This window comes from Cebus imitator, unplaced genomic scaffold (assembly GCF_001604975.1).
Source record: "Cebus imitator isolate Cc_AM_T3 unplaced genomic scaffold, Cebus_imitator-1.0 Scaffold28, whole genome shotgun sequence".
NCBI lineage: Eukaryota > Metazoa > Chordata > Mammalia > Primates > Cebidae > Cebus > Cebus imitator.
In genome coordinates, this window is record NW_016107343.1 from 11272603 (window position 1) to 11288595 (window position 15993).

Genomic DNA, 15993 nt, shown 5'->3' on the forward strand with positions numbered 1-15993 from the left:
GTCCCATCTGCTGTGGTCAGCATGGCTGCCTTCTCCTGCCTCACTTCCTGTGGCCACAGAGCCCAACTTTTCTGCAGCTTCTGAACACTTGCAGAGGTGTGAAATAAAGAATGATTGTGGACCTTTAGGGCAGGAAAGGACCTAGGGGGTCATCTAAGTCATCTTAGACCAACTCCTCCTTATAACAGGTGGGGAAACTGAGTCCCAGAGAAAGGGTAAGCTACAGCCATGGGCAGCCTCAGTGTCATGCCATCTGAGTGCTCATACCCCATGAATGCAGATGCTGTCTTATAAAGCGGGTTTTAGATTGCAGCATGTCAGTAACTCCTCCCTTAGCCAGAATCCTTCTCTTTGAAAGTCAAGTGTTGGGGCCAGGCGCGGTGGCTCAAGCCTGTAATCCCAGCACTTTGGGAGGCCGAGGCGGGTGGATCACGAGGTCAAGAGATCGAGACCATCCTGGTCAACATGGTGAAACCCCGTCTCTACTAAAAATACAAAACATTAGCTGGGCATGGTGGCGCGTGCCTGTAATCCCAGCTACTCAGGAGGCTGAGGCAGGAGAATTGCCTGAACCCAGGAGGCGGAGGTTGCGGTGAGCCGAGATCGCGCCATTGCACTCCAGCCTGGGTAACAAGAGCGAAACTCCGTCTCAAAAAAAAAAAAAAAAAAAAAAAAAAGAAAGGTATATTGCATCCCTAACCAGGAAAAGCCCTGTCTGGAAACAAATGCATGAGCAGCCCAGTACTGCCCTGGGGGAGAGTGACTGAGCAGACTAACTGTCATGGCTAGACATGTGTGGGAAAAATGGACACCAAGAAAAGATGCCCATAGATGTGAATAATCCACATCGTAGGTACAGCCAGACAGGACCTGGCAACCTCTCAAAGCAGTGTGGGCACAACTGCAGAAAGCCAGGCACCAGACAGCACTTCCTGGAGTCTATACCTCTGTGCCATGGAAAGAGAAATAGGGGAAATTCTCTGAGTGGCTGCGTGTAAGTGCTCCTGGTTGCCCTCTGGAGAGTCCAGGCTGAATTAAAGAGGAGCTGGATTCGATGCTTGAAAATGAATTCTGTGCTTTGCTTTCCCTGGGTGTTGTGTCCTGACTGACCACATTGATCAACCTCTTGAGACATGTGGGCATGAGGATGGGGCCCAGGAGGTGACAGCTGCCCTGGGCCCGTGCCTTGACTCCTTTGGTTTCTCGGAACTCATAATGAACTCATAATGATCTCCTTCTGCCCAGACTCACACATGCATGCTCACACTCAGACACACCCACACACTGACACATGCTCTCTCATGCACACTCACTCTGCCATTCTCTTTCTCACTAGCTCCCAGCACAGTGCAGGGACATAACAATAGTGTTTTCATGTCGTGAGCCCTGTTAACTGGCAAAGCCAGCTAGTTGTCTCTGGTTTAAAGGAAGAGTGGGCTTGGGGTGGAGGAAGGTGGAGGGGATGGTCATGTGGCTCAAGCCTAGGGCCTGTGGCAGGAAGGACTCAAGATCTGTTTTTAAGGACAACATGTCAGCATCTTAACTGGGGCATCCAGCAAGCAGACATCCCTCTTTAAGACCTTAATCCAGGATTAAGAAAAGGTCAGTTACCTCTGCAAAGAGGTGATTTGGAGAGGGGCTTAGTGTCTCCTAATTTCCTAGAGTAGGCAGAGGAATGGAAGCCAGAGCATGGTCAGCGGCCTGTCCCAGGGGCCAGGACTGTCTAGAAATTCCAGGGTGGTACCGAATTCCCTGAGCCTCAGTTCGGCCTTTCTCTTTAACTCTAGCAATGTGTCTTGTCTCCTGTTCACACACATTCTTGGTGGTAATTAGTACATGTCATAGGTTGAAAGGGACTCTGCAAAATAATTGGAGACAGATTTGCCTGCAGGAGTTTTATTGGGAAGTGCTATTGGGAGCAAAGCTATAAGCAAGTGAGGGAATTACGATTGGGCCAAGGGAGAAGTTCAACTCTCATGCACCTGAAAGAGGCTTTAGCCAATTCTGTGAAAAATTCTAGAGCTAAGATTGCTCTGCAGGGTTATCCCAAATTGAGGCAAAGGGCAGGTTTTTGTGTCTTCTCCTGGACTAGTCATTGGATGCAGTCTGTCCTCAGGGAGGGGCATTTTCTTAGGTGAGGCTGCTTTCTTTAATCCAAGGCAGTGCCCAAAGAGGGACTCAGCTGTGACCCATCAGCAGCTAGTACTCCAGGCAGCTGGGGAGATGAGTACTTCATTCTGGAAAGGAGTATGATGCTCAAGTGAAACCTCTAGATTACAGCCTCGACTGGGACTCTAGGATGTTGACATCTGTTCATTCTCACAGTCAGCCTTTTATAGAGCAGGTGTCATCTTCCCCTGATAGAAGGGACTTCTACTGAGGCACAGTCACATGGGCCCTGTGCGTTCTCCTCTGGACACTTTAGAGTCACGATCCTGTAGATTCTTGCTTGTGGTTGCTGAATACTCTAATTCTGAAAATCTAGAAAAAGGAGGATTTCTTTCTCTTTTTAGTGTATCCCAGAATATCATCAAATTTACCAACACAAAGTTGTCTTCTCTCTCTTTTTTTTTTTTTTAATTTTATTTTTTGGAGATGGAGTCTCACTCTGTCACCCAGGCTGCAGTGCAGTGGCGAAATCTCGGTTCACTGCAGCCTCCGATTCTCCTGCCTCAGCCTCCCAAGTAGCTGGGATTACAGGCGTGCACCACCACACCCAGCTACTTTTTGTGTTTTTAGTAGAGACCGGGTGTCATCGTGTTGGCCAGGCTGTTGCTGAACTCCTGATCTCTCAAAGTGCTGGGATTACAGGCGTGAGCCACTGTGCCCAGCCTGTCTTCTCTTTTAAAGACAACAATTTTCAAAACCAAAAGATTATAGTAAATGTAATCGGGTTGAATTAAAACCCAAAGATCAAGGGAAAGGTAACATGGGAGGATTTGAACATTCTAAATTTGTCTGTTTCTCTAGTCCCTGATGAATGATATCTTGGTATCTTGGTATACTGAATAAAGTTGCAGATGTGCTCATAATCTCTTTGACACAATTTTCTATTCTGTGAAATTAGACTAAATAAGATTAAAAGAGATATGACCCAGTGTGCCCTTCATAAAGTACCTAGAACAAGGCCTGGCAATACCTTCCCAATGAGTGTTAGCTCCTTTTATGTGGGAAATTATTAAATGAGAGGAAAGATATCTTGGATTAAAGAAATTTTTAATATCTAGAAAATATAGATCACTAGTCTATGTTTTCTAAAGTTATTTCAGTACTAAATTACTAGAGAATTAGGTTAAAATAGTATAGACCAATGATTCCTAAACATTGCCACCCATTTCAGTCACTTGGAGATCCTTCAAAAACTCTGATTCCTGGCTCCCACCCCAGACATTCTTGTTTAGTTGGTTATGTAAAAATTCTCAGATCATTCTGAAGTGCAGCAAAGTTTAGAAACCACTAGTATAAGATCATTGGGTGGATTTGTAGTTGATGCTGGCTGAAAATGTAGAATTGGTTGTAGTGAACATTTAGAAAAGAAAAAGGTAATACGTAGGATCCATTTATTATATTTGGATAAGATTAAAAGAAAATTGGAAAAAAGAATTGGTGTGCATGATGAAATGGTATTTAACTAATGTGTAGAAGGAGCCCTAACCCTAGTAAGCTCTGTTTCCAGTGGGCTAAGGGGTAAGTATTTTTATCCTGCTGGGCTGCATTTTGTCCCAGGGAAGACTTTCATACCTACGTATCCATGTGTACATGATAAAATTTGACTTGAAGGGTGGGTACCTAATTGAGTGGCAGTGTTGGTTGCTAAAGGTAAATGTTGTGTTTGAGCCATCTGAATTCTCAGCTTCCTCACCCTTCAACCTTCTGGCCATTTCTTGCTTTAGGTTTTAATTATGTAGACATCACTCCTCCTCATGTGAGAGATGCAGTATTAATGAGAGGTCTTGGGTTACAGCTGGGTCAGAGGCAATCAATATACGCATTTGAACACCCCCCGACCTAGCTTCCATGGATTAGATTCTGAGTTAGGGAACTCAGAGAGGACAGAGTGGACATCTGTGGAACATCAATTCTCTTGCACTAATGGCTTATAATGCACAGACTATATCCTAAGCATTAATTCAGGAAAGAGTTATTTAATAGGGTCTCCAGAGTACCTGACAGCCAGTGTATACCAGCTTGTTTATAATTCAAGGACTGAGTTAAAAGATCTTTAATGACCCCTCCCATTAAAAAAAAAATTTGGTTAAATGTGGACCTCTTGGCTAACAATCTAGTTTTTTTCCTCTTCTGAACTTCCTGAAAATCTGTCTATATACCCTCTGTTTCCTTGTCCCTCTTTCAGTCTGAGGGCAGCCAGTTGATTGGGGCAGCACTGCAGAATCTTGGAGACAAATTGTCTTGGAGACAAATCCTGGTTTCTCTGTTTCCTCTGTATGTGATCTGGGAAAATTATTTAGTCACTGAGATGCCTCAGTTTCCTTATCCACAAAATAGGGTCAATGGATAAAAGGAAGGAATACATATTAAATGTATAAAATCTCTGCCTGGCTCAGAGTATACTTTAAATGACAGCCTCCCAAGTCATTTTATTGGAGGAATAACTTGAGGAAGGGATAATGTCCTACTCATCTGAGCTTCTTTTTGCTCATCCTTATAGTATAACAGTGAGGGTCCCATAAGACAGAAACCACACCAATAATTTGAACAGGGAAAATTTACTATTAAGAATCATTGGCTGGGTGCAGTGGCTCATGCATATAATTCCAGCACTTTGGGTGGCCAAGGTGGGAAGATCGCTTGAGCCCAGGAGTTTGAGACCGGCCTGGGCAACATAAGGAGATTCCATCTGTACAAAAAGAAAAAAAAAATGACAGACATGGTGGTGTGTTCCTGTAGCCCCAGCTATTCTGGAGGCTGAGGTGGGAGGACCGATGGAGCCCAGGAGGTTGAGGCTGCAGTGAACTGAGATTGTACCACTGCTCTCCAGCCGGGCAACAGAGGGAGACCCTGTCTCAAGAAAGAAAGAAAAAAGAATGGTTAACAAGTAAAAGCATGCAAAGGTCTCTGAAGAATGGAGGTATAACAGATGTCTCTTATAACAGATGTAGGGAGCAACTCCTAGGATTGAGCCAAACACTCACTGAAGGAACAAACTTCTATGAAGGCTCCCTTGCACCTCCTCCAAACCCAAGGCCAAAATTCAGAACTTATTGGAGATGGTACGGCCATGGCCCAAAGTATGACACAGAAGGTTCTAGAGGTTCTGGGGACTGGGGTACACAAACTGGAAACTGCCCATTAGGGTATCAGTGAAACTCACTGGGAGGCCAGTGACTTCTGCAGAAAAGCACCAGAACAAAGAAGGGCAACCCCTTCTACTATCTCTCTAGCGCCCTCTACTGACAAGCTATAACATTGTGCCAGCTGGCAAAGAAGAAAAGTTGACAGGGTACAGCTCCAGCATCACAAGGCAGGGAAAAGAGGGTGGATTTGCAGCTCAGGGGCAATAAATGGATACATAACCTGAGTAGGAACAATGGAACTTACCTTGCAGGGTTGTTTTGTGGGTTAAATGCAATATTATAACAAGTGCCTTTTGCCTAGTAGATGTTTATATATGGAAGTAGCATGGTGTGGTGAAAAGATGGATTTTATTTTATTTTATTTTATTTTTTGCTTTTGAGACAGAGTCTCACTCTGTTGCCCAGGCCGGGATGCAGTGGCGCCATCTCAGCTCACTGCAACCTCCACCTCCCAGGTTTAAGCAGTTCTCCTGCCTCAGCCTCCCAAGTAGCTGGGATTACAGGTGCCTGCCACCACATCTGGCTAATTTTTTGTCTCTTTAGTAGAGATGGGGTTTTGCTGTATTGGCCAGGCTGGTCGCAAACTCCTGACCTCAGGTGATCCCTGCCTCAGCTTCCCAAAGTGCTGAGATTACAGGTGTGAGCCACTGTGCCTGGCTGAAAAGATGGATTTTAGTAATAACTGTGAGATCATGGGTAAGCATAGTTTCTGATACTCAGTTTTCTCATCAGTTTGATAAAATAATTTTTTTAATGACTTTTCTCTCTTGTCACCCAGGCTGGAGTATAATGGCCCGATCTTGGCTCACTGCAACCTCTGTCTCCTGGGTTCAAGTGATTCTCCTGCCTCAGCCTCCCAAGTAGCTAGGATTACAGGTGCCCACCACCATGCCTGGCTAATTTTCGTATTTTTATTAGAGAAGGGGTTTCACCATGTTGGCAAGGCTGGTCTTGAACTCCTGACCTCAGGTGATCCACCTGACTCAGCCTCCCAGTGCTGAGATTACAGGCATGAGCCACTGCGCCCAGCCTGATATAAGTTTTATAAAAGGATAAAAGGCATAAAAACACTTACCACTGTGCTTGCAATGGTGAATTCTCAGTAACCTGTAGATCTGTTTCTTTTCTTCTTTGTATCCCACACACTTCAGAAATCCCCTAGATGTCTGTGCTTCAGAAAAGCACTTGTGATGATTTGAATGATAGTTTTTAAAAAATGAGATTTGCTTTTGCCTATCATTCTCCACAATTCAGATTCAGATTTAAATTCAGATTCACATAAACTGGAGTGCTACTCTGTAAAAGTTTTTAAATTTCGTTTTATTAGGATGCAAGTGGGATTCAGAGATGTAAGATCTTAGCCTTTATTGTCAACATCTCTGATGCCGCTAAACAAAAGTCATTAAACACTGGAAGTGAATAAAATACTATGTAGACAGTGACCCTCTTTATATAAAGTGTGATTGATCAGGTCTGGGTTGAATGGATTGGTTCAATTGGATTCGCAGGTATACCTTAACTTCTCTTTCTTAGCCCTGATTCCTCCAGGGTGGTCTCTGGAATGTGCTTTGGACACTGCACAGGACTCTCAGACACTTCTTTTCCTTATAAAAATAGAAGATAGTGTCGGTTTTCTGTATCTCTGACGGAAAGGTTTAATTCAGAAAAAGGTACCCACTTTTACCTCAATTTCCTAAATTCATTTACAGAAAAACAACTTGGGAATTTAGGCACCAAATAGCAATGGAAGCGTGGAGATAGAGTCTGGAGGCATAAGTTCCATTTGTGGACGTCCCATTGGTTTTGTTAGGATTGCAGCATGTACCTGCTCTTGGATCAGATGGCCATCCCAGAGTTTGTGCTAAATTTTCAAGAAGGACAAGGGCAGAAAGTATGAGTGCCTCCGTGTGAATTTATAAATACTGTTAGGAAAAAAAGGGCCCATGCCTTCCTAATGGTATGTCAGTAGCACCTTCTTTTCACACACAATATAATGGTTCAGAGTAGGACTCAGTTGGGTAAGGCAGATCGGGTTTCAGATACAGACTTTGCTACTTAATAACCATGTACTATAGGCAAGTTATTAAACTCTCTGCCTCTTAGTTTTGTCATCTGAAAAATGGGAATAGTATTATCCATTTTTTATACTGTTGATACAATAAAATAAAATAATTCTTGTCAGGGGTTTAGCAAATTGCATTGCATATAGATAGTACTCTTTTGCTATCATCAGAATAATTTGGGTTTTATTGTAGCTCAAGGGAAGATCTTCTCATCATGAAAGGCTTGTATTCTGTGATAGGAGACACAGTCCAGATTCTCTGATTTGCTTGTTTTGTAACTTTTCTATTATTAAATGAAGTCCATTTTGGGGGCAGCAGGCAAAGAACATTTTGGTGACTGAGGAAATCCCGGAACATACTTCATGCATCTTAAGGAACTGAGGAACTTAAGGAACTTCTTGTATTCAAACTCAAAGTTTCTGAATATCTGTCTCACCACTAGATGATATCTTTCATTGTGTTTTTCAACAGCAGCTACTGCTTTTGACCAATATTGATTATAATAGCTTTAATTTATTGGACAGCTACATACTTTGTGTCAGATGCAGTGAGAAGTAGGTTGCATGCATTTACATCTTTTAATCCTCATACTATCCATTAAGATTGTTATTTTTGTGACTGAAGATTGAAATATCCAAAACTTGGTGAAGCTAACTTTTCAAAGGGCACAGAAGAACTAATTGATAGGACTAACATTTGAAGTCATATTTGCCTTGTCCCTGACATACCACTTTAACCCCTTGTTTTCAATATAAACCATGATAACACTAACAATGTAAGCCAATATACAGCTGTACATTTTGTAGTGGAAGAAGGAAAGTCTCCCAAAATTAGCACTTGTTCATAGTTACACAGTGAGTGAGTAGGGAAGCCAGGGCTAGGATGCTGGCCATTTGACTCCACTAACCCCTGTGTCTGTGCCTTAATGGAGGAAAGGACATTCAGTGCAATTTTTTGTTAATGCAGAGTCTCGCTTTGTCCCCCATGCTGGGGTGCAGTGGCGAAATCTGAGCTCACTGCAACCTCCAGGAGGGTTCAAGAGATTCTCCTGCCTCAGCTTCATAGTAGTTGGGATTACAAGCGTGCACCACCATGCCCAGCTAATTTTTTTATTTTTAGTAGAGACGGAGTTTCACCACATTGGTCAGGCTGGTCTCAAACTCCTGAGCTCAAGTGATCCTGCCTGCCTCAACTTCCCAAAGTGCTGGGATTACAGGTATAGCCACCAAGCCCGGCCTAAAGATATTTACTGAATATACGTGTACCCAGTACCCGTACATGCTGGAGGGACATGAAAGAAAAAAAATAGCCTACCATCTTCTCAGGGATGCAAAACCAATAGAGAACAACAGAATCTGCAATTAAGTTCTAAATGTGTACTAGAAGGGCAGGGGCAGGGGAGGTATCCAACTGTTCTTGGGTGCTTTCACATGCCTTTTCTTGACTTCATGATCTTTTCAATGTGTCATATTAGCATTTTCAGATGAAGAAACTGAGTCAGAGATGAGAGTAGGTAGGTGACCAGCAAGCAGCGCAGCTCAGGTTTGGCTCCAAATCTGACTCAAGTCCAAGATCTTTCTGTGGATTAACCTCGAAGAGCCAGCTGGACATTTCAGAAGAGGTGGGACTTGAACCAGACAAGGAGGGATGGCTGAAATCAGGGCATTGCCAATATACCTTTCTTTGGAGCTGGGATTCCTCTAGGTAACTGAGGTAGGGCCAGACAGCCCAGACCCATCTGCTTCCCATATACTGTGAGGCCGCTGTTCTATCAACAGGCTACAGACAGAAGCAATCTTGGAAAGATTTTTCATGATGAGCCTGCAGGGGCTGGCCCTCCCAGAATGAGACTTTTTGCCAACAGATGCCCAAGAAATATTAGCTCTCAGCATGAGTTTGAGCAGGATGCAGGTGACATCAATAGATTATAATTACTATTCACCTTCAGCATGTTTTCCTATGCCACTGTGGTAGACAGACAACACTATCCTTTTGGAAGATTCAAAGCGTGAGAATGCGTAAGCCAATGCTTTGCTGTTCAGGGTGGTCCTGGAATAGCAACGTGGGTGTCGCCTGGGAGTATGTTGAAAAGGCTGACTTGGGTGGTCCCCTAGACCTGCTCCATCAGAATCTGTGGGTAAAGAAGATTCTCAGGGGATTAAAGTTTCACAGGCACTGAGCTAACCATCATCATTGTTAGTGTTGTCAGTTTTGTGCTACCTCCCTCAAGAGATGACAGTGGTTGTCAAACAGTTGGGGTGTGAGGATCAAACAGATCGAAACATGGATCTAGAGGCAGGTGATATGGATTCCCAGCTCCTCCTCTTTCTTGCCTGGAACCTTCATTTTCCTAGAAGTCAGCCTCCAGATCCACTAAACAGGTCAGTAAGACCTATTTAGGTGATTTTGATGGGAATGAAATGATTGAATGTGGGCAAAATGCTTCGTCAGCCATGAATGACTTTTGAAATATTATTAATATCGTTGCTGAATAGAATACCTCGCACTGCCAGAACATTCCTCTGGGGGCTGTCTGAGTACTAATACTGCATTTCGGTGAATGGACAGAGAAAAAAAAAACACTTATAAAAGGCACAGCTTAGTATTAGAAGACTCAGGCGACTCTGCTTTGTCACGAATGTAAGTGCTTTCCCTGAGTGTTACTCTTGCCATCTGTGAGAGCCTGACCTTCCCAGAGGCGAGCATCCTGGAAGTCTGGGAGCTGCCACACTGAAGAGGCCCTCGGCCATCTTTTCTTGCACATTATGGTCTCAGTGCTGGCCTCCTCTCTTCTCCTACTCCTAGGGCCCTAGGGCGCGGGCCGGTGAGAGCAGCTGTCATCCTCTGAAGGATGCATGACTCTCTTTAGAACCAGGCACCTGTGTTTCTATTTAGTATCACCTCCTTGATACAGCTCGACCTAGTGGGCAGCACCTGGGAAATAATTGGTGGGAGCGAAGGGAGCAGAGTCTCCCGAGAACGTGGTCTTATATTTTGTCGGATTGGGCGTGAAGAGGAAGTAACCCCCCCGCAGACCCAGCGGCTCTGTCCTGCGCGCCGGCATGAATAATTGAGCGCCCAAGCTGACTGCACCAAAGAGTTGCATTATGTAAACCGGCAGGCGGTGCGTGTGCGTGTTTGCGCGTGTGCGTGTCTGCGCGCAAGAGGGATGCGTGTCTGAGTGTGTCTGTGCGCCTGTGCGCGTGCGTGCCTGAGCTCAGAACAGCTGTCTGTGAGGGAGTCGGAGGGAGAGGGAGAAAGGGAGCCAGGGCGAGGGAGAGAGGGACTTCTGCAAGGCTGCACGACCACACCAAAGAACAGCCGCAGAGGGAGGTGGGGGAGAGGGAAATAAAGGGGAGTCATGCTTAAAATTCCACAGCGGTGTGAAACAGCAGAGCAAAGAAGCGCCCCCAGCTTCTGAGAGCCCTGGCCTGAGTTCCCTCCCCCGTTAGAAACAGGGCTTTGGGATGGTCATGGAGGTGAGTGCCCTCCAGCCTCCTCAGGGCCCCCGCTCCCCACCCCCGCCCCCCACTGCCCAATGCATGAATGAATGAGTTCCTCTCTGCACTGCACTCTGCTACCGTTCCTACCTAATGGCTTCCAGGTTAGTGCTAACTCGTGCTGACGCTTGTGTGTGTGTGTGTGCGTGTGTGTGTGTGTGTGTCCGTCTATCTTTGTTTCCTCGTGGGATTTTTTGTAAGGGGTGGCTCTGTCCTGGGGTCAGGATGGTGCCCTGGGGGCTGTGGCGAGGACCTGTCTTTCTGGTTGTGTGCTTTTCCCAGCTGACGCAGGCTGTTCAGAGCTGCCGAGAACACAAACCTTTCAGGCAGACTAAATCCGGAGTCCATGTTGTTTGCTTCTGTTTTCTGTTCTGGGGATCCGAAAGCAACCATGTGACATCATGCTGCAGAGATGCCACCTTCTTTTCCCTCCCTAGCCTTTTCTCTTCTTTACAGTAGCACTGCTAGAGCTGAGCTCTGGATCGCAGAGGGGTGGCCCTGGGGTGGGCTGGAGGGAGGGGCTGGGTTGAGGCTGATGCGAGTCCCCTTGTCCAGCAAGACTTACTCAGGGCCCTCTAACTTGGAGAAAGGAGGGCAGAGTACTGAATTAGTGGCACGATGCATCATGGAGAGCTGGCAGGGAGCTTCTGGGGGAGGTGTGGACAGGCCATGTGCTCCTGTTCCTCACCTGCTGGCTTCCCTCTGCAGTGCCTTCTAGGGGGGTAGGAGCTGGCCAGAGCTGTGGTCAGGAAGATATGGACAGACACTGCTTATCCCACAGGGAGAGGGCCATGGGACAGATGGATCTGACCGGCAGAAGGAGAGGCTGAGAGGGGAAGTTGATAGCTCTCATCTCAGAGAAATAAAGGGATTTGTTTATTCTTTGGCTTAGCCAGCATTTGGCGCAGAGATCTGCCATGTATTTTGAGAAAATAGCTACCCAGTGGCTGGGCCTTACTCCCCCACACCTCCTTGCATTGTTAGTTATTTGCTTGATTTAGGAAGTGGAGGCCTGGGGGAGGACTTGGAGCTTGCTCTCTCCCCGGGGCCTCAGCCAAGAGCTCAGGCAGGGCTAGAGAAAGCCATCTTTGCCTCTTCTCTGACACTTGCTAGCACACTGTGCTCTGAGGAGACCCCCTCACTCCTCTACCTCCTGCCTCTCCCCTCTCTGCAGCTGGCCTTAAATGGTGGTCATATTTCTGGACTTTGCCTTGGATAGCACGCCGCAGGTTAGAGAAGTTTGGGACCGAGATGAAAAAAGCTGGCCTTGGAAGAAGGGTAAGGGAAAGGGATGTTTTTGGGAGCCACCCATAGCACCCAAGGCCATGATTAAAAAGTAGTGCCCTGCGGGTGGGTTGGGAGTTGAGAATCAGCTAGTCCCCTTACCTCTGTATGCATTTAAGCAACTGCAAAACAATCACTTGCAGAAAGAATGAAGGAATAAAAGCCGTCATCATCCTACCTAGAAGAAAAACTCCTGGCTGGGTGTGCTGGCCCACGCCTGTAGCAAACACTTTGGGAGGCTGAGGTGGAAGGATCGTTTGAGCCTAGGAGTTCAAGACCAGCCTGGGCAACATAGCAAGACCCTGCCCCTATTTAATAATAATTTCTTTCGTTTTCTTTCCTTATTATTAGGTTCACAGCCAAATAATAATAATTTTTTTTAAAGCCTAAAACTAAACACCTCCCCTGCCCCTTCTTCTTTCTTTTCTGGCCCTCCAGATTTTTTTCTGCTGACAGGAGCAAGGCTGTAGTCCTTTCCCCCGATGCTCGGGATACAGGCACCGTCCCCTTGACTCAACAGACAAACAGGCCCCCAGAAAAGGCCTTTTCAAGGTCATATGTTTAGATCAAATGTCAGCAGACTGTTTCGGTACAGTGCCAGATAGTCAATACTGGGGGCTTTGTGGGCCAGGCTGTCTCAGCTACTCAGTTCTGCTTTCAACAGTGGAAGCAGTCGTGGACAATTTATGTATGGACGAGCATGGCTGTGTTCCCAATAAAACTTTATTTAGTGACTCTGAACTGTGGATTTCATATCATTTTCACATGTCACAAATACTCTTCAGATTTTTTTCAGCCACTTAAAAATGCAAACACCATTCTTGTGTCCAGATAAGAGACTTAAGGTCTGTGGTTTTGCATCTGGCCTAGAGATACTCGTATAAACACTCAGAATTATAGTGTAAACTGAGTTGGGGTAAAATTGTTCATCCTTCTGCCGGAACTGGGATTTGTCTCATTGGGGGAAGTGGTGGGAGTGTTTGCTTCTTGGAGGGATATACATACGCCCCTCTTAGCCTACAGGATAAGGTTGAAGCACTATATCCAGAGACTCATAAAGGAACAGTGAGTAATTTCGGGTTCTTTTGATTTAGAAAATGACTGAAAATGTATGTTTGCATTCTGTTATCCAAAGCAGGTGGAGTGATGATTCTGCTGTATTCTGAGCTGCTCAGACCACTTCTCTGCAATGTTACAACTACGTCTGAGCTTCATAGTTAAGAAAGTTGAGATCACCCGGAATCTATTCAGAGGAGAAGGAGCCAAGTCGCTGGCCAAGGAAGCCATTGCCATGTTAATGTGAGAGTCTGGCAAGTCCAGAGGAGGCATGAGAGCCACATGAAAATACTACATGGAGGAAAAATCAGATTTGTTCTGTGGCTCACAAGGTAGTAGGATAGGACCTCTGGTAGGATGCCACAGGAAACAGTTTGAGCTTAAAATAAAAACTGTCAGTTGTCCCAAGTTGCAATGAGTTATACATCAATTAGTGACTGTCCCTTGAGAGCTGAAGATTGGGTGGGGATGTTGTAGGACGAGTGATTTTTAACTTCAGAGAATAGGTTTGAGGAAATAGAATTATTTTACCCAAAGAAAGGAGGATAGAAACAGAGGAGGGGTTGTAACTAATGAACTGACCTGCAGTCTAGGATAGCTGGAATAAAAGAAAATGGTATTAAGTGCAATATAACACAGGGTTTTTTCTTTTTTCTTTATTTGAGGCAAGGTCTCACTCTGTCACCCACGCTGGACTGCAGTGGCATGATGTCAGCTCACTGCAACCTCTGTCTCCAGGGCTCAAGCAGTCCTCTCCCCTCAGCCTCCCAAGTAGCTGGGACTACAGGCATGAACCATCATGGCTGCGTAGTTTTAAGAAAATTTTTTAATCTTTTAAAAAAATATAGTAGAGACCAGCTGTTACTATATTGCCTAGGCTGAGCTTTTTCTTTTTAAAATCATAAATAACTTCCTGATGATAGCAGGAGACATTGAGAAGGTTTGCAAGGGAAAGCCCTGCGATTTTGTCCCCGGAACGTATTTTAAATTAGACTAAAACCTCTCTTGGGTGGTGGGCATCTGCTTGAAGTCAGCAGCTGGAATGACCTCTTCCAGTTCTCTCTATTCTAAAATAGACTGGTTCCGACTTTAACATATGGTCATTCTTCGGTGTGCTTTGGTTTGAGTGGTAGCAGAAAAATAAGTCAGAACCAGGTTTGAATCCCAGCGGTCAGGCAGAGTTTAGCCGTCCTCATAGGCCAGTGAGGTCAGGGCAGGGGCAATATGAGGAGCAGGGCATGCGGCATGTCACCACTTCTCCCCGACCTGCAAAACCTTAGTCTGACTGCCTCAGGAGGAACACTGACCTGACAATACCACAGCAACCTCGCACTGAGGTGATGTAGCCCCGCCCAGAGAGAAGGCTGGTGATGCTGAGTTAACTGTGGGCCCAGACTGCCTGGATTTTGTTTCTGGATTCTTTGCCTAATTTAGATCCGAGTCCTTCTGTCTCAGAGATGCTACTGTTCAGTACTTCACAGTGTATTCTTATATGTTCTTTGTCATCCTCCTCCATGTCCTTGTGGGGGTTAGGCGGCATCCACCCTGGTTCTTGCATAATAAAAGCGGAAGCTCAGAGAGGAATGGTTTGCCTCCAGATCAGACATGAGGAAGGCCTGAGTCAGGAAGGCCACCTAACTTCTAGGGGCTATTCCTCAGCTTCCCGGTCTGTCTCGCTTGACGAATGGTGATGGGAGATACTGCACAGAGTTAGTTCATTACATGTCTGTCTCTCCCATCAGACTGTGAGTTTCTTAGAGTCATTGACAATATCCCCAATGCCTAGACCTTTACCTGGCATGGGCACAGAACGTGGTTCTCACTAACTGTTTGATGGGTGGGTGGACCCATTGATGTCACCTGGATCCTGCAAAAATTCCTTTCGGTTTTAGTAGCAGCGTTTCTCTTGCTGAGGATGGGGGAGGGGCCCTTGATGAGCAAACACAGGAGAAGCTGGAAGTTCTATTCAGTTGAACTCCTTGCCTTGTTCCAGTGGTCTTGGCCTCCTAGTGGATTGGACATCTCTTTTGAGAAAGGCGCTTCCTGGGAGAGTTTAACACCTTTCTGCTTTCATAAGGTTCCATTCCCTTGAACATTGAGGCTTCTGAAACACTTTGTGTGGGGTTGTACTTAAGAGTTGACTGAGATTGCTAGAGGCAAGTTTATTATATAATTAAATAAATAAGTTTATTAAAGTAATTTCATATTTTATTTTATTTTGAGAAAGGGTCCTACTCTGTTGACTAGGCCAGAGTGTAGTGGTGTGCCCGTAGCTCACTGCAACCTTGAATTCCTGGGCTCAGGTGACCTTCCACCCCAACCTCTGAAGATCTGGGAATACAGGCATCTGCCACCACATCTGGCTAATTTTTTTTTTTGTAGAGGTGAGGTCTTGCTATGTTGCCCAGGCTGGCCTCAAAGTCCTGGCCTCAAGCAATCCTCTCACCTTGGCCTCCCAAAGTGGTGGGATTACAGGCATAAGCCCCTGCAACTGGCCATGGAGGCAAGTTTAAAAGTATTAAGTTCTTATTGTATGCCCAATATCACGTTTAATATTGTGTGGATACAAAGAACCGTGACACCGTTGCTGTCCTAGTGGGCCTTCAGGACGAATGTGTAATACAAAGTTAGAGGTGCTCTGAAGATTCTTCCTTAATGACATTGAATCAGCAAAGTTAGGGCAATTTCTGAAGACTACTAAAATCAAAGAGATTGGGACAGATAGTGATCGCTGAGAGTCATGGAGGAATGAGGACTGTGGCACGTAAGAGTGCC

General features: G+C 45.5%; 1 protein-coding gene across 17 annotated transcripts in view; it reads left to right on the plus strand.

The window, feature by feature from the left end:
- GRAMD1B (GRAM domain containing 1B) overlaps positions 1-15993 on the plus strand; it is a 269384-nt gene that overhangs the window by 195297 nt on the left and 58094 nt on the right. The window contains exon 1 of one of the 17 annotated variants that reach the window (XM_037736773.1): positions 10584-10982. The exons of 14 other annotated variants lie outside the window; for them this stretch is intronic. In XM_037736773.1, the coding sequence (XP_037592701.1) occupies positions 10972-10982 (11 nt within the window). In that variant the 5' untranslated portion in view covers positions 10584-10971. Of the gene's footprint in view, positions 1-10583; positions 10983-15993 lie in introns of those variants that run through there. 2 more of the 17 variants (XM_037736775.1, XM_017523591.2) reach the window with 2 other exon arrangements.